This window comes from Prionailurus bengalensis, chromosome A2 (assembly GCF_016509475.1).
Source record: "Prionailurus bengalensis isolate Pbe53 chromosome A2, Fcat_Pben_1.1_paternal_pri, whole genome shotgun sequence".
NCBI classification, from domain to species: domain Eukaryota; kingdom Metazoa; phylum Chordata; class Mammalia; order Carnivora; family Felidae; genus Prionailurus; species Prionailurus bengalensis.
The window spans coordinates 159,917,384-159,941,777 of record NC_057348.1 but is presented as its reverse complement, the minus strand read 5'-3'; the positions used below and the strand labels follow the sequence as shown (position 1 = coordinate 159,941,777).

Sequence of the window (24,394 nt, the reverse complement as noted above, 5' to 3'; positions counted from 1 at the left end):
CTGCATCAGGGACAGGAAATCTGGATGCATAAGTACATCCAAAATTCAAAATTAACACGAGAGGCTTCCCAAAGACAGTTCCATTTCCAAATTAGTACATGGAAGCCAAAGAAAGACCCAGCTGCTCTTTCCAGCCCTGCACTCTGGCATCAACATTCAGCAGCACTGGAAACATATTGGAACAACACGTTAAAAAAATCCCTAAAAGGAACCATCATCTTTTGGATTCACAAACAAAAGAGACTGCCAAATAAACACTGAATGAAAGTTATGTTTTCTACGTACATTTTTTTTTACCCTTTAGAAAACGCTTTCCAACACATTATTGGCAAAGAAACAAAACAATTATGTTTACACAGGTGAAAGTGAAGTAAAGGATGAAAAGATAAACTGAGGCCACTAAAAGACACTTTCGCCTGAAATATCCAGACAAGATGGATGTATCTGAGTTATCTCTGTAAGTGAAGTTGTTTCTATAGAGGAGTTGAAAAGTAGATTTCATATTTATTCTATTTGGTTTTTATTATTCAACAGCTTATATGCTAGATTGATGCTAATTTTATCGTTTCACCTGTCCATTTCTCACTTTTTTTTGAGCCGCCTAACCTTAACAAAATAGCTACTATACTCTCCCTTCCCGACCATCTATTTTCCTTATACCAGTACCCTCACCAGGTCCTTGGATTCACGTGGCATCCAACCATCTTCCCTACCTTTTGGAACATCTGCCACCTCTTTATTATGTTTTACTAGAAAGTGTATGAGTTTAGGAAAAGAGCCAAAATTACTTCAAGTACCAACTCTGCTACCTCAGAACCTGGAGGATTCGTATGGGCTTTATAAGTGTTGGCTTTCACCTTATAGAAGGATTCACCTACTGCAGAACCTATTGTGACAATGATGTGAGGTAAAAGGTCTCAGGCACCTATATTTGTCATAGAGCATCCCTGAGTAGATGCCAGCCCTCTTCTTCGTATTTTTTGTTTTTCATGAAACAACAGGTGTCTTCGCTGACTTTCTATTACTATTATGGTTCTCCACGCATCTTCAGATTTAGCCGTCTCCTCCCATCTCCCTTCAATGATCATTCCAAGCATTGCCAATTTATTCTCATTATGATATATCCTCTCTTGTTCCGTTTTCTTTTTGTTTTTTTTAAAGTTTTGCTGTTCTGAGTATATTTATTGTGGCAAATGGGAGGTGGGGAACAGTGAGTTAAACACTGAGTGGACAGGAAATCAACACTGATGATCCTAAAAATATAATAGCATTTTCCATTTTTTTCAAATAGCATTAGCCTGGCTTTACTGTCCCTAGTGGAGATGGTAACTGTCCTGGCTGAGCCTTCCACAAAACTCAGTAAGCAGAAGAAATGGGAATAGAATTCTCACACCACTTTCAAGTTTACACTGTACTTAAGCAAGTGCTAAGTATTCATTTCTTATATAGTTGACCATTTAACGGTCCTTAGGTTCTTTTTGTCTTTTAACAGTTAAACTACCGTTCTTGGGGAACTCTCCTCCTATGACTTCAGTGGACACTGTACTCTCTTCGACTTTTTCTTACTTAACTATGCATTCCCTCTTCGTCTTCTTGTGCGCTTTATCTTCTCTTCCCAAATTCTGAAGAGGTGAGGTTCCTTAACGCTTTGTTTGGGACTCTCCTCTTTTGTTTTTTATTCACCAAAGTAATCCAGTCTTATAGCTTCCAACATCATCCATATGTTGATGATGCCCAAGTACATAACTCCAGCCCTGACTCTTTTCTGAGCTCCACACTCGTATCCTTAACTGACAGCTTGACTTACTTGCATACATATCTAGCAAACTTCTAAAATGTAACATGTCCCAAACAGACCTGGACTCTCTCCAAACTCTTCTTCCCATTGTTTTTTACATATTGGACAAAGGGACTACTATCTATCCAGGTAATCAAGTCGGGAACCTGCAATTCGGACTTGATTACTAGATTTCACACTTCACACAAAATCTGCCAAGTTGTGAGGATACTACTCTGAAATAGTTCTCAAACCCTGTAACTTCTATCTACGTTGCTGCTATCTTAGTTAAAAAAAGCATCATTATCTTACACCTGGATTATGCAGTACTCTACCTTGTCTCCTAGTCTCCAATGCTGCCTGTCTATAATCCTCCTCTATAATCAATTATCAATTCTATCTGGTCTATTATCTGCACAGTAGCCAGAGGTATCAGTTAAGAATAGGACCATGGCACTCCCTAGGAAGAAATTCTTCCATGAGTTTCAGTCCTAACTTTCTGCCACAGCTGGTTACCCCTCCTATGATCTAGCTTCTACCTATCTCTCCAAACTCTGTTCTTCCTTCTTGTCCCCCTCGCCCTTCTTAACATGTATTGAATTGTCAAGTGCTTTCAAACTGCAGAACTTGTAATTTAGGTTTTCTTCTATCTCACCTTGACCCCTCTTTATCTTTAATACCCTCCACTTTCTACCATATAGTTTTGTTTGTTTCCATTATAGCTTTTATTATCTATAAATATATATTCATTTAATATCTGTCATTTATGATTACAGTATAGGTACGAGGACATGACCGTCAGTGTTTCATACAAACCAGGTACCCAATATGCAATGATGAATGATCCAGGAAAGGAAATGCTATGTGAGAATCCATGAGGGTGCATGTGAGTGTGTGTTTCCAACCTGCAGGTGAGACTGAAATCACACAGGTGTGAACATTATTACAGAGGACTTACGCTATAATTTCTCTATTTTATGATTCTCACATGGTGGTGTGTGAATTGCTTGCGGAGAGCAAAGACCAGGGTAGTAAAGGGTGGTTCCTAAAGGGAAGGTTGGACTCGTCTGCTCAGCATCGGTGGGAAGGCACGGCGGCTCCACTGTCATCGGTCTTAAGATGGGGAGAGGCCCACCTGGGCTTGTGGCAGCACGGAGCAGCCCGTGACCAGGAGCAGCATCTAAGGGGACTGCTCAGAGAACATGCAAGGCAGTCTGGCTACCCCTTCACATGGGAGCTGCTCAGCTACCCAGGGGAAAGCTGTTCCGTGCTCTCTCTTCCTTGCTGTATTGTGTCTTCAGCTGTGTCTCTCCTGTCCATCAACTTACATCTGCAAGGAACACACTTTGAAAACTACAAGGTTTCAGTTAGGCCTCTGTTCTGCTATGTAACTCTTTTTGTCTCCCCATTAATGTAAATTTCTATGACACTTGAATCTAATATTAACAATCGGTCATTCTGACTATTTAGATAACTCGTCTGCCTAATGGCAAACACACACACACACACACACACACACACACACACACAATTTGTGTCTGTTTCCATTACTGATAAAAATGGCAGGATCAAGTTATATTGAAGCAAGGTATTAGAGAGTCCATATATTTAGAAAAATAGATTTAGGGTTTGTATAAAAAAGAAAAAAATAATAACCACGGTTTAAAATAATGAAGAGTGCTTACCAGGATAACAGTCTCATTGTATGATATATTCTGACCACAGAGAGAAGTCAGAAATGTTATCTTCCTTGTTTGAAGCACAAACATTTCACAAAGAAAGCAAAATGAAAGGGAGGAGTCTGGGATTTTTCAAAGTATGTGCATATATATATATGTATATATATATATACACACACACACACACACATATATATACAAACATATATAAGTATATATACATATATATACAAACACAAGTATAAGTGTATATATACATATACACACACATATATACGTATATATATATATATGTACACACACACACAACTACAAAAGGGAAAGAGAAGGAAGCTCATAACAGCATAGAGAAAAATAATAAAGAAAAAAAAGCCTCTAAATGGACGGATGTATTTCGTCTGGGCCAAATGCCCCTTTGTTGGGGAGGCAGCGGGGCTGTCCTGTACTTTGTGGGATATTTAGCAGCATCTTTGTCCTCTATCCTCCAGATTCCAGTAGCATGCACATGTGCACACACGCGCGCGCACACACACACAACCAATTCGTGACAACCAAAAACGTCTCTGGATGTTGCCAAATATCTCCTACCAGAGATCAAAATCACCTCTGGGTGAGAACAGTGCTTTAGAGGATCCATCCCTCAAGATTTCTTCTCCCCACAACTTCCCTGAATTAATATCCATGACTTTATGAAGAGGGGGAAAAAAGGGAACCCAAAAAGCTAGGAACTGCTTACTAGTAAATGCTGAAACATTTGAGAAAGGGGAAAAGAAGAAACCATGCACTTCACTACCGCTCAGCATGAGCTACAATTCTGACCGTTTCATGTCATATCATCTTACTGATGAAAACTTTCTATTCCAAATCATTCAAATATGGCGAATGGAGACAGTATAGTGCTCAATTAAAAACAGAGCTATTGAATTTTGAGGCTTTTACTTCATGAAAGATTGAAGGTGTTCCTTTTCTATTAGTCTGCATACACATTTATACACATTCACACAACGCCTACCACCTGCATTCACTGCTGGAGATGCACTCACTCGCAGTGACAGAACCCACACTCAATTCTTTTTTTCAGTACTGATGCCCATTGGCTGTTCTATGAAATAAATTGCACTGTGTATTGTAGTACCACTCCAGGCAGTCAAACAATACGTGAAGATATACACCACCCTCTTTTTCTTTCCGTTTCCTACGGGAAGTCTTTCTTCCAGAGACTATCGAGGGTTTTATACCCCTCATCAAACTTTTTATGAACAAACCATTTGCTATGTATGCCTGTGGTGCTGATTACCTTGCATGAAATAGAACACAAGGCTCCGCGATTGGAAAAGGTTCAAACTTCCCTGCCGGTGGATCTACACGCGTGGGCCGGATTTCACGTTTTCCTGTAGAGCGCTGCATTATAAAGAATATAGGAAAAGGAGAGGGTCTAATAGCTCCGTTCTTCCCATCATGGCTGAATACAGTCTGCTCGACGTGAAGGGAGTGTGTGCTGTCTGGTTTCATGCGGGTGAGGCCAAGCAGGGGCCTGCCCGGGGCCTGAGGGGAAGGGTGGCGAATCCGCCATTTATCCCTCCGTGTCGGTGTGCAGCGTCTCCGATGAAGTTGCTCTGGAGTTTACATTTTACCGTTTAGTTATCTAATAGAGAAAGGGTTATTGCCCGGAGTTACCAAATAAAAGAAGTCAGAGACAACAAGACTTGATCATCGAAGCCACCTTTTCCCTCGACAAAGTAAGTCAGACTAGGTTCCAACAACAATTGGAAAGTCTGTTTTAGGCAGGTGGAGAAATGACTGGAGATCAGGGGCCTTGAGAAGAAGGTACAAGAAACTTTGATTCTCTTATTTCCCCGGGAGTTATCACGTCAAATGCATTCCCAAGCTTGAAGAAGAAAAATAAAGCGAAATTAATTTTAATCACGCACCGCTCTTTTTTATATTCTAGGAGAAAAACTAAATACAAAGGGAATAGGACTAATTTCAGGGTTTTACTTCATGTCATGCTCCTCAGAATACATTTTTCAGCAAATGTATATATGCTTTTATTTTATTCATATAATAGTTTACCCAGTACAGCTGTAGGCTTCAATACCTTACAAGACAAGTCTTCTTTCTATAAAAACATCGCATCAAAATTCAGGTCCAGATCAATTTCACACATATTAACCTCCTCCAGTTAAGCAATTATTTCCTCTGAGATACTTGCTACTCTCCTTTCACTAGGAGTTTGGTTCATATCAATGGATGAAGACAACAGGATTATAAAGTTACAGCTTATAACATCTTGGTATCAGTTTATTAAAAAAATCCATCAATGGGATATTTGAACGCAGGCCACCTGTAAGATACTGTGCTGGGCTCAGAGGTAGACAGGCTGAAGTAAGAAGATGATTAATGCCCTCAGAAAGCTTCAGGAGATTCAAGCATTTTCAACCAGAGTAATCGCACATCTGAACCATGTAATAAACAGCATCAGACAGGAGAAAACAATTGAAGTGATTTAACATTTGTAGAAGAGTTGAGATCACCATGGGGTAAGTGTTCAGGACTTTAATGGAGAACACACAGGACTTAATCTTAAAAAATTTAGCGCTTCATGGAAGACTTTTAGATGGGAGTATGACACTTTGGAAGCAGTCCCTTTGGAATTTTCATTGGGAAGGAATGTGGAGTGGACATTTTTAGAGAGGCAGGAGTCAGAGAGCAAAGCAAGCCTCTGTGGGTATCTAAGTGTGGATCAAACACAAAAGTCAAAGATGAAAATACTGTTCCTCTCCTTTCTGTCAAGGAGAGGTGAGTGTCAGCAGGTACGGAGATGCAAGAGACAGGACAGTGGAGGAGTCTGTAATTTAAGATGGAACAAAGAAAAATAACTAGTATTCAAGTTATGAGGTGCTATACCAGAAGATGACAGATTGTTCCCTGGGGTTTGAGAAAGGAAATGATACTAAATTGATAATAAATGATACTAAACTAGATCTTGAAGGATGAACACAATTTTGCCAAAATGGCATACAGAGGAAGGAATTCCCAGCAGACAGTGAAAAGTCCCGGGAGTACATGGTATAAAGTGACGAAAATGAGGCCAAATCTTCTAGCTGGGCTGTGTGTGTGCATGCTCTTGTACGGCATGCTAAGAAATGTAGGCTTATCCTTTAGGGAATGGGAAATAAAGTATTTTCCTTGCATTTTAGAAATGAAAACTTGGATAATGTGAGAGAAAAATAAGGAACAATAAGGGGAGATTATTTAAGTCTCGTGGCATAATCCCAATGAGACACAATAAGGATGTCATTGGTGTTAGGTGCTACATTCCGTAAATATTTCCCATGTGTCATGTTTAACAATACCTGATCACGTACGAATGAAAGACATGTTCAATGAATGTGAGGGGGCAATGAAGTAAAGCAGCCAAGAATAAACGTAGAATGATTTTAGATTCAAATCTTCTGGACTCCTTTTTGAACTCGCTATTTACTAGCTAGAAGAGCCTGGGGGAATTACTGTATCCCTATGCCTTGGTTTCTTCATCTACGCAATACAGATAATGATGATATTTATCCTGAGGAGTTAATGAATTCAATGACTTGCTGTATTTATGTGCATTAACCTTGTTGAAACAATGACCAGAACAGAGGAAGACCTCAGTCAGTGTTAGTCTAGTGGGCAGTCTGGCTCCATTGTCCATGGTTTTAAGTGTTAGTCTAGTGGGCAGTCTGGCTCCATTGTCCATGGTTTTAAATATGTATATACCACATAAATAGGGGTATGATTGAAAAGAAACATTATTTTTGGCTATGAAGATAGATGGCCTTGATTACGGTTTCAAGCAATAAATTTTAAAAAAATTTTTTTTAACGTTTATTTATTTTTGAGACCGAGAGAGACAGAGCACGAACGGGGGAGGGTCAGAGAGAGGGAGACACAGAATCTGAAACAGGCTCCAGGTTCTGAGCTGTCAGCACAGAGCCCGACACGGGGCTCGAACTCACGGACCACGAGATCATGACCTGAGTCGAAGTCAGCCACTTAACTGACTGAGCCACCCAGGCGCCCCATCAAGCAATGAAATTTTTTGAACTAGGATATGGAGATGATAGATGGACAGATGAGACACTTCAAAAGAACCGGTAGTGCTTGCTGTGTCATAACATGTGCCAGGCACAGATGGAGGGAAAATTTTGATTTTTCTTAAGGTTTGACCTCAGGTCCCTAAGAGAATGATTCTACCTCTGATATAAATGAGTGAGAAAGGTGGTTACAAAACAGTACGTAACTCACAAGGTCACTGGAGCCACAGGCAAGGCAATGAATGTAAAGGATTTCGCAGAGTGACAGGCATGGTTGAGGTATTCAGCAGCTGTTAGTTATCATCACAGTCTCCGGATGGCCCCGGAGTGTCATTTCCTCCAACCTTTAGCTCCCTAGCAGAGGCCTACATCAGCAGATCTGAGTCAGTGCAAGACTTACAACAGCTACTATGCTCCAGGGGCGTCCCTTTCCTACCAAGGTAGCTTCCCATAATGATGTAATTACGGAACGTTGGCAATGGTGTCAGCTGACCCTCTATGCCCAGGCAGAGTGAAGAGCTTGGGGACTTCAGCTGACCCTCTATGCCCAGGCAGAGTGAAGAGCTTGGGGGGTGTGCTTTATTACTTCTCTGCTTGCAGTTCTCCCCCTCCCCCAGATAACCTGGATGTTACATCTGTATCCCAAAAAGCAACAGAAATTTGATGACTGAGAAGACAGAGGGAAGCTGAGTTCTGGTGCAGATCCACGGAGAACTGCCAGGGGCATTTCAGGTTGGGAGATTGAAATTTGTGCCCAAAGTGGCAGAAAATACTTGTAGGCAATAGGGGGTTGCAGCCTAGACTCAAGTCGACAATGTGAGGTTTAAAGATAATAGAGCAGAAAATTGGAATGAGGGGTGGGGAAGAATGCTAGAAAATCAGAGGGAGCAGTATTCCAACATCTAGGCAGGGTACTGGTGGCAGGGTGATATGTCCAGGGGTAGCAAGATCCCGGCCTCTGGACAGAGCTTCAGCAACAGGAATCCAGTCTCTAAAAGGATCCCAGGAAGACTACAAGAGCTAGAAGAAAGACTGGAAGGACTAGAAGACTGGACACACTAGGCAGGTTATCAGCATTTTTCAGAAAACGGGAGATGTTAACAAGTGCTATAGCAAAGATCTAAGCCAAACGTACTTGTCAAAAGTAGATGCTAGAGAGTAAGAGGAAGCAAGCAGTGGCTGGAAAAAAAGAGGATTCAGAACTAACTAGGCATTCAGTTACCAGAAGGATGGTTTGTGCTGGGGGGGTGGGGGGGTGGGGGGGGGTTATATAGGCCTCAAGAGAAATGTGCCAGAATAAAATAAATCATAAAATTGACTTATGATTAAAGCTTGGTCCACATAATTATATTATCATACAATATTATCAAAAGCAAGTACTTTCTAAGGAGTATTGTATGACAGCCCCAACATTCTCTTGAACTTTTCTGAATAAAGGGAAGAGACTGAGAAATATATGTGCTAAACATCTCAGAAGGTATCCAGTAGAGTAATTCTTCAGACACTTCCCAAGTCAATTTAACAAGTCCCAAGCAGCTCGACCAGAATCTGTGGGATCCCTTTTTCAAAAAGACCCATTTCCACACCTAATTATAACAAAGCACCAGATAGCTCGACAGCCTATATTGTATTGAATGGCTCAAATTGCTTAAAAGTCGTAAGAGGGGAAAAGGTAGATAATAGTCAATGGTACCATCTCATAGTCTCAATTCTCTGGTTAATAACCCCAGGTAAGCATCGTCATGAGGTTAATGAAGGAGGGAAGGGAGGAGGGTTGGAGGGGAGGCCTTAATCCAGTGGTTTTGCTTTGTGTTCTTTCTGATTGTGAAGGTGACTGATCTCTTGATTGTTCCATGCCAACACTATGTTACTATTCAAAACAAAAGGACATACGCATGGAAAAATATCTAAATTTGATGTGATGGTCCATATCTAAATAGCTCATTTTTATGTATCAGAATGTCTAGACGTTTGGGTAAACATTATTCTAGGTATGTCTGTGAAGGTGCTTCTGGGTAAGATTACCATTTGAATCCTGAAACTGAGTAAAGCAGATTCTCTCAATATGGGGGGTGGGGGGATCAACCAATCCAAAGAAGGCCTGAATAGGATAAAAAGGTGGAATGGGGAAGAGTTCCCTCTCCCTGAATGACTGTCTTTCAGGCCTGGACACTGGTCTTCAGCCGAGGACTGGAATGTCAGCTCTCCAGTCTTGAGCCTATCTGCCTCCAGTCTTGAACCAGCTTTCAGACTGTATCTTATACCACAGACTCTCTGTTGTCAGACTTCTGGACAGGCAGTGGAACAATACCATAGGCTCTCCTGGGTCTCCAGAGCTTGGGACCTCTCAGCCTCCATAACTGCATGACCCCATTCCTTCTAATAAATCCCTTTCTCTTTAAACATCCTATCGGCGGAGATTCTTTGGAGAACCCTGGCTTATTATCAGCTGATTTATTATCTCTTTACTATATAAATCCATATTGCTTAAATGCACCAACTACTTACCTATCAAGAAGTTTCAGCCCTTAAATGTATAGGAAAGGCAAAGAAAAAGGGCCTCTCAGAAAAGCTAATCTGTTTCTGTGCCCTCTCTCCCCTGTTTTGCAAACATCTTCAACTATATCCACATATTAAGTTTGGGGTTCCTGAGCTGTGTTCTCTGCTGGTCTTACATAATTCATTTTTATTCTTATAGTGTACAGAAGTAATGTCTGATTTTTTTTCCTGTTTGGTAAGTTTATTTATATAGTAAACTGAAGCTTTTAAAACATGACCTGGTCCCTATTGGGAGTTTTTACCTCTATTTTATCCACCTAAGTTTACTAAGTTTTATCCTCTTCTTGCAATTTTTAAAAATTATTATACACACATACACACAATCATGTTTTATTCATCTTCCCTGAAAAAGGCATAGAATATTTTAAAAGGCCCAGAAACATTGTAGAAACTAGAGTAGGTATGGTATCCTGGAGTGTGATTATAAATTAAAATGTCCCCTTTGCTTCCTAAAGAATAAGTCAATACCTAATATCACAAAACGTCCCCCCCAGCCTCTTTCTCCTTTCATGTTGGAATATAATACTTCTATTGATGTGAAAATGCATCAGCATGCACTGAAGTATAATTAAAGGTAGATTTCTACTCAGCTTGCATGATGATAGCACAGCCACGTTGGGAATTGAAATATAATAAAAAGTCAGCTAGGTGACGCTACCCAGAAGCAAGAGAATATTCACTCAAATGCATTTTGCTTGGTGCCATGTGGCTCTCACAACAAGCCTATTTGTAAATTTGGGAGGAAAACATCAGCAAACTGGTATTGTAGATTTGTCCAAGGTTATTTATATTTAATACATCTTTACTGATCTACGTCCCACTCACTTTTGTCTTTTACTAAACAAGAGGAGAGACGCTGGCCAGGCACAAATCGAGATTCCTAACTAAGGAGAGCACAGTGCTCTAGAAATCATCCTTCCTTAGGCCCCACTTTCTCGAACAATCCAGAGCCAGGCTTTGTCTTTAGTGTCTTAAAGTGATGGATTTCTGAGCTTTTCTTGAACATTTCCGATATCTAGAGGACCAACAAAATGGAAGGAACTCTAAAAATCAGTATTTAGCTACATTTTTTTGTAGAAGTCTATGCAGATTATTTGGAAATAAAGAGATTTGCATCCATTGATTCATCATTAAGACAGAAAAGTAAAATCTGTTTTTCCTTGACAGCTGGCAACAGTTTTAAGGGGAAATGCTTTTATATATCAAGTTATCCATTTATCTATCTATCCCAGAAAAAAAAAAAAAGATTTAGAATTACATGGCAAATGTGGCATTTGCTCAAAATCAGTTATGTGTATTTTCAAATAAAAGCTCATAGACCCAACGCCCAAATGTCTGCATCCAAATATAAAGTGCTCCATTTGTTACATAAATGCCATTAAGAAAATTAAGCTGAAGATCACTGTTCAGAGACAAACTTTTTCAAAACTGACCATATAATATGCTTCTAATTAAGAGAGGAACTAGAATTTTTGAACTGATATAACTTACTCTGTGTAATTTCCATTCATAATGCTGTTTGACCATTATACTTTTTTAGGACTATTATTTTATCCTCAATTAATTTAGCATATACCTTTTTGCCTTGTTTGGCTTTGCTTTCACAGCAATTGATATTTATTGAAGAAAATTTGGATATTATGAAAAATGTATTAAAATGTTAGCAATGAAAGAAAAGATGTTAGTAATGGGCCAATAACCCACTAATTAGAGATAATTACTATTAGTACTATTCAGATTTTATTTCATTATGAACTGTTTTCTAGCTATCCATACACATTTATAATAATAATAGATACGATATTCTATATAATTTTTGTAAACATTTTTATTCCCTATATTACACTTTCCAACGGTATTAAATTTTGAGAAACATTATTTCTAATGACATCATAATATTCCATATTAAGATGCAGTCTTTAAAATCACTTCTTCACTTAAAAATAGTCTGTTTGCTTATTATTTTATATATGTTATGTTAAATATGTGTACTTATTCCTTTAGAATTACAATGATACAAATTTAATAGTCAAGGAGGGGTGACATTTTTAAGATGTCTAATAATTATGGTTTTAACTTTAATTAAGGAATGTAATATATACTATTAAATATGTCTCCAATCAGTTTGCTATAAGGCATTGGAAAAAAAGTCATTTGAAGTCTGTAAAGCAAGCCTAAAAATTATTTCTGAGTTATAAAAATTTATTTTAAGAAATTTTGAAATAATATCTGCAGTTTGAAACATAGAGCTGAAAATCATTTCTCAATAAACAAAACATAAAAAATGGTATTGCAAACTAAACTATTTTTTTTCTTATGTGAAGGAAAAGAAACCTCATGATGCAAGTTCTCACTGAATTCTGTAAACTGGTATGAATTCTTTCCAGAATTAATGTACTAACTACATTTTCAAATGTTCATAAAATCAAGAGAAGAGATATTCTAATTGCTTAGGATAGAGAGTGCCAGGAGTAATCCCAGGGAAATACAGTTGCCAACAATGAACTGGAAACCTGTCAGTATTTGCCAACAAGTTCCACAGCTACACAAGAAGCCAAGAAAATGTCTACTCCTTCTGCTATGACCTGAAATGTTTGTGTCTCCCCACTACAAATTCATATGTTGAAATTCTAATGCCCAATGTGATGGTATTAGCAGGTGGAGCCTTTGGAAAGTGTTTTATGTCACAATGTTGGAACACTCACGAATGGGTTAGTGCTCTTACGAAAGAGACCCCACAAAGCTCCCTAGCCCCTTCCACCTGTGAGGACACAGGGAGAAAGCAGATGTCTGCAACTTGGAAGAGGGCCTTCACCAGAATTCAACTATGCCAGCACCCTGGGGGCGGGCTTCCGGCCTCCAGAACTCTGTGGAATAAATGTCTGTTGTTCCAGTCCCCCGATCTACTGAGCTCCGTTACAGCAGCTGACTGGACTAAGACACCTTCCCTTAACACACCCAAGGTGCAACTCAAAAGGTTTACAAAGGACACTGTAATAAAACAAAAATAAAACAAGGCCTCAAAAAGATTTTCTTTGGAGGGGCGCCTGTTTGGCTTGGTCGGTTAAGCGTCCAACTTCGGCTCAGGTCATGATCTCACGGTCCGTGAGTTCGAGCCCTGCATCAGGCTCTGTGCTGACAGCTCAGAGCCTGGAACCTGTTTCAGATTCTGTGTCTCCCTCTCTCTCTGCCCCTCCCCTGTTCATGCTCTGTCTCTCTCAGTCTCAAAAATAAATAAATGTTAAAAAAAATTTAAAAAAAAAAGATTTTCTTTGGAGACAGAAATACAAACAAAGGTGATCTTTACTGAATACAGGTTTCTGAAGCAGTACAGATGCTGAACAGTCATTCTAAAATTGAAACAATATCTATGTAAACAAAACAAGGAGGTTCTAATACTTCAGGTAGAAAACAGCTGATTTAGAAGCATTGCATTTCTGAATATCTTTTCTAAAAGGCCTTGTTTACATGGATAGAAACTGATTTCTTTTTTCAGTAGGTAAGAAAGGTCATTAATAGAAATCACTTCCCTTCCACTTTATAAATGATGAACACTTTTTATGACCTTATTAATATGGTTAGACCACAGCTTTAGAGTATTATTGTAAACATCTGTGCATAATTTAGTGGCATAAAACTAAGGAATTTTGCAGTAAAAACCTTATCTCAAATAGTAGGTAGTTTGTGTGTGTGTGTGTGTGTGTGTGTGTGTGTGTGTGACTATACATCAGATAGTAATACACATGAATACTTTTTTACTACCACTATAATATTGCAATATTGTTCCTGGAAGATACATTTAGTATTCCAAAATGTAATGACAGAGTAAATACCTCCAAGCTGCTAGAACTTCAAAAAATTCTAACTTCAGATGAGAAGACATATCTGTAGGTCAACGTTTTCCAAAATGTAGGTCACTTGTTTTTAGATCATAAAAGAATTTGGGGGTCATGAAAATTTTAATGAAAAAGAAAAGGGCAAAAACATCAAACTTACAAGAGTGCATCTAGTGGAACCTGGGTGGCTCAGCTGGTTAAGCATCCAACTCTTGATTTCAGCTCACCTCATGATCTCACAGACTGTAGGCTACCAGAACCTCCTTGAGATTCTCTCTCTCTCTGCCCCTCCCGTGCGCATGTGCACATGTGTGCTCTCTCTCTCAAAATAAATAAACTTAAAAAAAAAGCGCATCTAAAATAGCAAAGTACATTTTATTTCGTGAAACTCTGTTTTAGTAGGAATTGAGTACAATATAAAATGTTTTCTTACTGTGTTTTTAACAAAATCATTTGAATCTGGAGGATGTTACGCTAAGTGAAATAAGCCAGGTACAGAAAGGCAAATACTGTATGATCTCACTTTTATGAGGAATCTAAAGGAGTAGAAGTCATAGAACTAGAGAGTGGAGCAGTGGTTGCCAGTAGCTGGAGGGTAGGGAAAATGGAAAGATGTGGTCAAAAGATACAAATTTTCAGATATGAGATGAAAAAGTTCCAGGGAATCCAATGTATAGCAGGTGATTATAGTTAATGATACTATAATGTATGCTTCAAATTTGCTAAAAGAATAGATATTGAGGCACCTGCGTGGCTCAGTCAGTTAAGTGTCTGACTTCAGCTCAGGTCATGATCTCACCACTCATGAGTTCGAGCCCTGTGTCAGGCTCTATGCTGACAGCTCAGAGCCCGGAGCTTGCTTCACATTCTGGGTCTCCCTTTCTCTCTCTGACCCTCTCTCACTCACGTTCTGTCTCTTTCTCTCAAAAATAAATAAACACTAAAAAAAATTTAATACATCTTAAGTGTTCTCACCACGCACATGAGCTCACACACACACACACACACACACACACACACACACGTGTGAGGTGACAGATTTGTTAATTTGGTTGTGGTAATTATTTCACAATGTATACATATATTATCACACACCTTAAAAAATCACACTGCACAACCTGTACAATGTGTAAATACATACAATTTAACTTTGTCAATCCTACCTCAAAAAAGCTTGAAAAACCATTTTTAAAAACTCCAAATATTTTTAAAAACACAGTTCTAGGTCTACCTTCTCCACGGCTCTGACATGAAAGTTAAAACAAATGATACGCTCAAGTGAACACACATTACCCATCTGACACTTTTAGCACTTTCCTCCCTTTTACTACTTACTCCTAGTTAAAGGAAATGCATAAATCTGTATTCACCACTCGCTAATTAGGGTTCTAAATAGATATAAATACAGTGGAATGTTTTATAAAAGTTGATGTTGCAACTTGGAAAGTATTTTCACGGAAAGATAACCCACTGTGCAAAGTGAAGGTAACTCAGAGTTTGAGTGAATTTTACAAGCTGAATCCATTGTCAAAACTAATGAGACCTGAAATTAATTACAACATGGAGGGAAAAAATACAAGGAATGGGTGAAAAAAAGTACTGAAAATTCTCTAACTTATAGGGTTAGTTTGAATTCATCACCAAAGAACAATGCTGTCCAAGACAGAATGAAAAGGCTTGTGAACCATTTGAATTACCTTCATCTTGGACCACAGAACTTACTAACTAAAAACAAAACCAAGATACAAGTATCTATTAACAGACGGTACTTGAGTGTCTCTATAATGACCTCTCAATGCACTATGCTAGAAGTGGTGTGTGTGTGTGTGTGTGTGTGTGTGTGTGCGCACGCGCGCATGTGTGTGCACATAGTAATGTTATCAGTGACTGCTTTCCTCTTCTAAATTGTCTGTATCTTCTACATTTTCACAACCAAGCTATTTTTAAGTTTTTTTTTTTTAATTTATTTTGAGGAGGGGAGAGTGTGAGCAAGTTGGGGAGAGGGGACAGAGAATCCCAAGTAAGCTCTATGCTATCTGCGCAGAGCAGGACACAGGGATCGATTTTACGAACCACGAGAAAGATCTTTACCTGAGCCAAAACTAAGAGCCAGATGACTGAGCCACCCAGACACCCTTACAACCAAGCTATTTTAATAATAAAGTAAAGAAGGGCTGACATTCATCAGTGTTCATGCTGCTGATAAGAATAGGGTAGATATAATACAGACTATTTCCCTTTGTTAAAGCAAACATTAGTGCCCTGGGATTAACTTATTTTTCTAAATTATTTTCTCGGTGTTGCTACTTGCAGTAAGTTACTCATACATTTAATTGAGTTTGGTAAAATGCTTTAAATACAGATGAAAATTGCCTTCTGTGAACTCCATATGAATTTGTAGGATGGATGAATGTAGTCATATACTGAATCTCTTCCTTCTTTCTTTCTTTTATTTTTTAATAAACAGTTTATTTTTTTCAACGTTTTTTTTATTTTATTTTTGGGACAGAGAGAGACAGAGCATGAACGGGGGAGGGGCAGAGAGAGGGAGACACAGAATCGGAAACAGGCTCCAGGCTCTGAGCCATCAGCCCAGAGCCCCACGCGGGGCTCGAACTCACGGACCGCGAGATGGCGACCTGGCTGAAGTCGGACGCTTAACCGACTGCGCCACCCAGGCGCCCCAATAAACAGTTTAAATGAGTATAGACATAGCTTTTAAAAAATGTATGTGCATCTATATTTACCTACTAATCTTTCTGAAACTTGAGCAGTAATAACTGATGTGATCTTGACTTCCACTATGTGTATAGGAAAAATAAATATTTGAAACAGTAAGGTATTTTCATTGGGATGTATAAGAGCAAGGTTATAGAAATGTTTAAATTTCCCATGAGTTGCCCTTAATTTGCACAGATTGTTGGCAAAATTGGCAAAAATTCTAAAGTCCAATTTTATCATATTTAAGCAAATCTATTAAGGTAAATTAGTTGTTGCATATTGGATTCCTTTCTTCTTTCTTCCTTTTATTTTTTCATAAAAATACAGTTTAAATTAGATGAAAGTATCTTAGAGTCCTAAATAAGATCAAATTAAATTAGGAAATTTTTATTGACCTGTACATTTAAGATCCTATCATTACCATCGTAAGGGTTCATGTTACATGGAAAATCACCAGGAATTTGGGTTTGTTCAGAGAACGCTAGAAGGGAGGACTTCATACTTATATTTTTATGTATTTAGTCATTAGAAATGAATCATTAATCATAGTAAAATCTAACGGGGAGTTTTTCAACTATGGTCGATATTTGTATGTGTATGTGTTTTATGTGTTATTCTGGAATCTCCAGTTATTTTGTATTTGCTCTAAATCTCCCCAGGCGAATCTATACTGGGAAGTAGTGATAAAATATGGCTGATCAATCCATTTGAACATTCAGTGGAAAGCAAAACTAACAGCAAACACAGAAAAAGTAAACTTCCAGGCATTGCACAACAGCTTTTGATTTCAATAATTCGATACACCTCTGACATCATGGTCCCTATACCTTCCTTGAATCCTTCTCAGTAATAGTCTATACAGCCACGCCCTACAGAAACACAAAGCTTGTCGTATGGAAAGATGCATACCCTTCAGCCAGAGATATTCTGTTAGTGAACACAAGTTCAAAGGGCCACAGTGTTAACTCCACAAACATTCCCAGAGGACCTCTAATGTAACAGGTGCTATTCTATAGGCTAGAAGAGAAGAAGAGGCATCACCTCATCCCTTAAAGACCTAACAGCCTGCAGGGAAATGACACGGACACAAATAGTAGGACGTGTTAGAAACCATGTCAGGTGCATACATACGGTATTGCAGGTGAACATGGAATATTTAGAAATCAGAGTCGGCAGTCTTACAGTTGAGCATTTGAGTATTTGGTACATCTGTACAAAGCGCTCAGTCAACGTTAGCTATTCCCGTTTTCCATTTCTAAGGAGTTCTAACAAAATAAAAATATAACACTACGGCAAGGAATATCTAGAGAAATTTGATGAGAACTTTTACTGTTTATCAGTCCCCCTAGTTTTTCTCTGTTTATATCATCTCACCCTGTGATCCTAGCTTTCTTTGTACGATATTAGTCAAAGATTATCCCAAGATTGCTAAGTTTATTCAATTAAGAACAATTATGACCCCAGCCTCAGTCAATCATACCATTGTGAGGTCATGTTTAAAAATCACCCTAAGCCAAGACAGTCTTTCCTCAGTTGATGCACACATCTTGTCATTCCTCCCTGTAACCACCCTTCGTTGTTATCGTTGTTGCTGTTGTTGCGGTTTTCCCGAAATAACACATAAATTTAGCGAGAAGACTTCAAGGCTCTGCTTCAAGCAGTTGAATATAACTTTAAAAGCCATAATTAAATTAACATGCACTTGTTACTAAGGGCAAAAGGTATCTGAATGTCCACCAAGACAAAAACTGCCAGGTACTCTTCTGTTAGTAAAACAGACATTCTTCGTCTGTAAACGTAAAACACTCCGAGCACTACCCACCGTCCGATGAACGTGAATTAGCGCTTATCAGCAAGAGAAGGTTTTGGTGTTCACACAGCCTCCACCAACTTGCCTCCTCGCCCAGGCCTCACCTTCCCAGCAAGTGCCCGAGCACTCCGGGCAGCCAAGCGAGACCCTCACGAGTCTGAATCCGCACAGAACCCCGGGCACGCAACACCCACACGAGACAACAGAAGCGACGCGAGCTGGGGAAATCACGGTGGCCTTGGGAGCAGGCCGCGAGCGGGGCTCACTCACCGGAGGAGATGTCTATCTGGCTCATCTTGGTCTGCGTGACGTTGATGCGAACACCCACTTTGCTTTCGGTCAGGTCGATCTCCACGTTGCCCAAATTATCCGCAAAGTGACTGAAAAGCAGGAGGCCGTTTGGGTTCCAGGTCCTGAACTGGAAACTGACGGAAAACAGGTCCTGGTCAGGCCGTCCCGGCACCTCCAGGTAACTGGTAGCGTTGAAAAACACAGGCACCGTGTAGGGCTCCACACACGAGAAACTCAAATTCCCCTGTAAGACACAAGGACGCGCTTTGAGAGGCGCGCCAGATTCAAACGAGCAGTCCGCGTCCGAAGGCAGACAGAGCGACAGGTGTAGAGAGGCCGAAGCCGAGCCTGGGCCCGCGCGAGCTCTCCGACGCGGCAGCCAGCGTGGTGGGGATTCGGCAACCGGACGCCCAGGCATCACTCCACCTGCAGGGTGTGCCTAAGGGCGGCCGGCGTCCAGATGAGGGATCTAAGAAGGGCCATCTTCCGTGGAACTGGCGGACGACAGCCGACGGGGCGGGAGGCGTCCCTGCGGGGTGGGCCTGAGTGCAGACAGCTGGACTCTGTGAACAAGGCAGGGGGCTGCCGCGCCCCCCCCCCGCCCCCCCGGTACCGATGAGGCACAAGCCAGGGAGGAGAGGCCGCTGCCGGCTTCTGGACGGCCTTTGTCCAGCGTCCCTTCACAGGTTAGCGGGGGCAGGGGAACTACGGCCATTCGGTTGCTATTTATTAACTGACATCAGGGGACAAAGATTCTTGGCTCTTATCCTTACACCTGATACATGTGAATTAATATTAACTGTGAGACATCAGCATAATCGTGATTATTTCAGATTATTTTGTTATATTGTTATTGTGATATTAAATGTGCATAGATTATACTGAATTAGTGCTTCTGAAAATACTAATATGAACGTACAAAATGAAAAGAAACTTGATCATTAAAGCCTGCTCCTTTCCCCTCCCACTCCCTCTATTTTGTACAGAGAAATGTGACTTACCATTCAGATACACTACTAAACGTTACATTCAGTGTGTAAGTACCTTCCTATTAAAGGTCTGAAAACCTACATTTGCTTCCAACTTCTTTTATCCTGCCATAATATCCTGAGGAATATAATTTGTTGCCATTTTCATCGGGCCCTTCAATCATTTATTTATTTCACAACACAACACCACGGTGTCTATGTTTAGATGGATGGTTCTTCCATTTCAGCACATTAACCATCACATCTAAGGCAGGCTGTCCCTCTGAATTAATATTCAAATTAAATCTGCAGCTTCGCTTCACAGATGGTCATTTTTAAATGCTTACTTTTACTGATGAAAAGAACAGCCTTCGCCTAATAATGGAGATGTTATAACTGACCACATACCTGGGTTGTGGAGATTGTCTCCCTGCAAAACTAAAGGTCCTTCCTGAGCAAAAATGCTGACTCTGGAGTCAATGTGTAATGAGGTGCCAGAGGAGGTCACCAGAAGACGTGACTGCCAGCTGACCCCAGAGCAGGACTGGGACAATGAGAGGCTCCCCACCTCCTCCCCCATCCTTGGAATGTTTGCTCCACTTGCCTCCTTAACTCCCGGAGGCCGCTCCAAAGACAGAGCCTTGAGACAGAGATGCGGGGTTGAGGCTATCTGAACTGGGTACTTGAGTGAAGTCAGTTGGGTCCTCCTGTTTCCATAAGCGAATCCAGTTAAGACCTCTATAAAACTTTTCAGACTTGGCAGGCAAGGCAGAGATCTACTCATCTCCTGGCTGCCCAAGACAAGCCTGGAAGTTCCCTTGCTTGTCTTGAAGCAAGTCCCTTGCTTGTCTATGAAACCGGCCACATACCAATGGGATGTGGTCTGCCTCTTTCTTCTGTCTCTCCCTGCCTCGGCATCCAAAGGCTGTTTTCAGATTACACCCAGGAAGCTCTCCAGGAGGTTGTGAACCAATATGAGGAAACGTGTTTGTGTGTGAAGACAGGGTGCAGGAGGAGTGTTGAGTCAATTTCACTGAAATACCAGCACTTGACATCTTTGAAAGCAAATTCCCTTCATGAATATTCCCTTTAGAGTTGCTTACAAAATATCCTACTTGTCTCTATTCTGCCTAAAATTTTAATATGTACACGTTTTTGTTTAGAAGCTTATTCCATATGGGTTCATTCTATTTTAACAAATATAATTATAGATAATTTATATCTATCTTTATTAAATATCTTTGTTATTCAAGTTAAAATAGCATTTGTAACTACAATATATTTGGCAGTTAAAGTTGCCGTGGGAATAAGTCTCCATAGGAAAATCCTTTATAGTTTGGGTGCCTAATGAATGCATCTCAGGACCCAATGGGAGGTTTGGGCAGAAATAACACTTTACCACTTCCTAAAGGTGCAGATAATAGAAACAGTATTCTGATGATCTGGCTTCTGTACCTTTTTATCTTAAGCAATGATTTCTGGGAAAACAAAAGGACCCTGGTGCCATTTTATCCAAAGCTTAAAAAAGCATATATATTAATACTGCTCTAGGTGGGAAATAACACAATATAGGAGACTATGACCTCGGGGGTCACACGCTGTGAATCCACTCACATTCATTTTGGAAAGTTACTTTTCCAGGTAAAATCTCACATTTTTTTTTCATCTACAAAACGTGTATGACAACATCTTTACTCATACTGTAGTACTATTCTCAGATTACCACAAAAGTAACATTCCTAGCACAGTGCCTGCTGCCTATAAATAGAACTATTACTATTTTTCTCTATATTAATGTTTGATGAGACCATTTCAAATTTCAACTTTAAAAAATTTTTTTTTTCAATGTTTATTTATTTTTGGGACAGAGAGAGACAGAGCATGAACGGGCGAGGGGCAGAGAGAGAGGGAGACACAGAAACGGAAACAGGCTCCAGGCTCTGAGCCATCAGCCCAGAGCCTGACGCGGGGCTCGAACTCACGGACCGTGAGATCGTGACCTGGCTGAAGTCGGACGCTTAACCGACTACGCCACCCAGGCGCCCCTCAAATTTCAACTTTTTAGGGGCGCCTGGGTGGCGCAGTCGGTTAGGCGTCCGACTTCAGCCAGGTCACGATCTCGCGGTCCGGGAGTTCGAGCCCCACGTCAGGCTCTGGGCTGATGGCTCAGAGCCTGGAGCCTGTTTCCGATTCTGTGTCTCCCTCTCTCTCTGCCCCTCCCCCGTTCATGCTCTGTCTCTCTCTGTCCCAAAAATAAATAAACGTTGAAAAAAAAAAAAATTAAAAAAAAAAAAAATTTCAACTTTTTAGTCAGTATATACTATTATTTTTAAGAAAAAATAATTATTAAAGAAAAATTTCACATGAATTATTTTATACCTTAATAATTTTTTTTTCAACGTTTATTTATTTTTGAGACAGAGAGAGACAGAGCATGAACGGGGGAGGGGCAGAGAGAGAGGGAGACACAGAATCGGAAACAGGCTCCAGGCTCTGAGCCATCAGCCCAGAGCCTGACGCGGGGCTCGAACTCACTGACCGTGAGATCGTGACCCGGCTGAAGTCGGACGCTTAACCGACTGCGCCACCCAGGCACCCCAATAATTTTTTTTTTTATAACTGACCTGGGACTCCTGTTTATTCATTACAGGATTTCTTTTTGTCCAGTCATTTTGGAAAAAAAAAAAACAAAACCCTCAGCTCAAATGCAGGGGAACAGACCATCAGAGCTCTTCTGGGACATGAGGCAAGCATTCGTAACGTTATCTACTGTTAGTGGTTTCTCGAATGCGTGGGTCTCCGGAACCCCAGACTCTTCCAAATAATACTTGTAGATTGAAGTTAACTCCTGCTCTTGCAGAACAACAGAGGACACAGACTATATTTTTCAGCTGGTATCTTTCAGTGATGCTAAGCAGTGTCATGGAGAAGCGGGTATGCTAGAGCATTCTTCGATTTTTGCTCTCCTCCTTTAAACAGTTCAATCTGAAAACAACTCCCAGAGGGAGCTGGAAGAAGATCCCTGTCAGGCGCTATGTCACAGCCTTCACTACCCAGTGGCCATCAATCCTTATTTAACTGCCTGATCTTTAGTATGTTCGGGCTTTCACAAAAAGTGTATTTATTTACTGATCTGGATGCGTTATCTCTGGAAACATACAAGTGAGTACAATCAAGTTCCTGGATGTAACACTTTCTAAAATATTGAATTAAATCATAAACAAGAATTGGAAAGCCATATATGATCAGACATCTGGAGACATGATGCTGCCAGCGTAAGGGCTGCTGACCTGCCAGGACAAAGCACAACTGAGGTTCGCCTGTCCCTCTGAGGCAGGGAATCCAGAAACATGGTGTCAAAATCCTGTGCCCCATCTGAGTGAAACTTACCATCTATTTCACTCTAATCGACCTCAAAAACCATTACCTATTCTCAGAATATATCCACTCGTTACACATTTTTAGGCAACTCTCAAGTTACTTTTACACTGTTGAGCCCCACATCGGCATGATGACAAATACTGTGTGACGCTGTTCGATACTCCACAGAAAACAAAACTGTGACATTTCTCTACATCAGTATTTTGGAGTGAGCAATCTTACCACATTTGAGGGCTCTAGTTTCTTCCTTTTTGCAAGATCAGTTATGTTGATACCATTGTAATTAATGCTTTCCATGCAGCCTTTGAAGTTCTTTCTACTGCTGGAACTTGGCTTCCCAGAGAAGGGTATGCCTCCGAAGGTTATCTTTGAGAAAAGAAAATTATAAAAGTTCACACTGCGTTTGACTTAAACAGGTAACATTCACAATAAATTAGACAAAACTGTTAATACAGCCAAGGTCAATTATCTTACCTCTCCCAGAATATACAGACATTTTTTCTTCCTCCAGAATCCGTTGCATATTAAATTATGTTGTTATGGAAGTCCATAACAGTATCATTAATTCTGGCAATTAGATTACGATTTTAATAAGTAAATAGTAATAATCTTTTCCAATGTAGCCACTCAAAAGGCATTTTATAAATTTTCCTGAAATGTTTCAAAAGATTTTATTGAGGACGCTTCTTTTATTCATATTAAAAACATATTTTTATGTTTATCATTCGAAGATATACTAATCAATGCTTCTAGTCATCATGAGATACCCAGTATGAATATAATACTACCCTGAAAAAACCGCAGCCCAAAGGAAGAAATATTGTATTTATCCTATGTAGACTTAATTTTACTCTAAAAAACCATTGAGTCAAATATTCACTAGACTTATTCGAATACCAAAATTGGTTCAAAAAGTCTTGTTACTACATTAAAAACATATTAGGACGTGGGGGCTATGATGTGAGCACTGAGGCTGAGAGATATTATACGTCTTCTGAATCCTAGGGAATAAGCTGGACACCCCTTACCGTGATTCTCTGGCTGCTAACTATCACCTATAAAAGAGAGTACGTATTTTTCCATGTATCTTTGGCCAAATTACAGCAGTATAGTATCAACTTCCTATAATGTAAAATTATACTTAATATATGTATTGCCATAATGACATTTACTGCTAATAGTGAATTAGTAGTAAATAAATTTAAATACTAACCAGAGCTGCAGTACCAAGATATATAACCCAGATGTTATTTCTCTTTTAATTATTATTCAATGGTACCATTATTAACTTTTCCT

General features: G+C 39.9%; 1 protein-coding gene across 1 annotated transcript in view; it reads right to left on the bottom strand.

The window, feature by feature from the left end:
- Positions 1-24,394, bottom strand: part of CNTNAP2 (contactin associated protein 2) — a 1,977,233-nt gene that overhangs the window by 1,047,675 nt on the left and 905,164 nt on the right. The window contains exons 7-8 of the mRNA XM_043589809.1: positions 23,321-23,464; positions 18,729-18,993 (exon numbers count right to left, since the gene is read on the bottom strand). Coding sequence (XP_043445744.1) covers positions 18,729-18,993; positions 23,321-23,464 — 409 coding nt within the window. The remainder of the gene's footprint in view (positions 1-18,728; positions 18,994-23,320; positions 23,465-24,394) is intronic.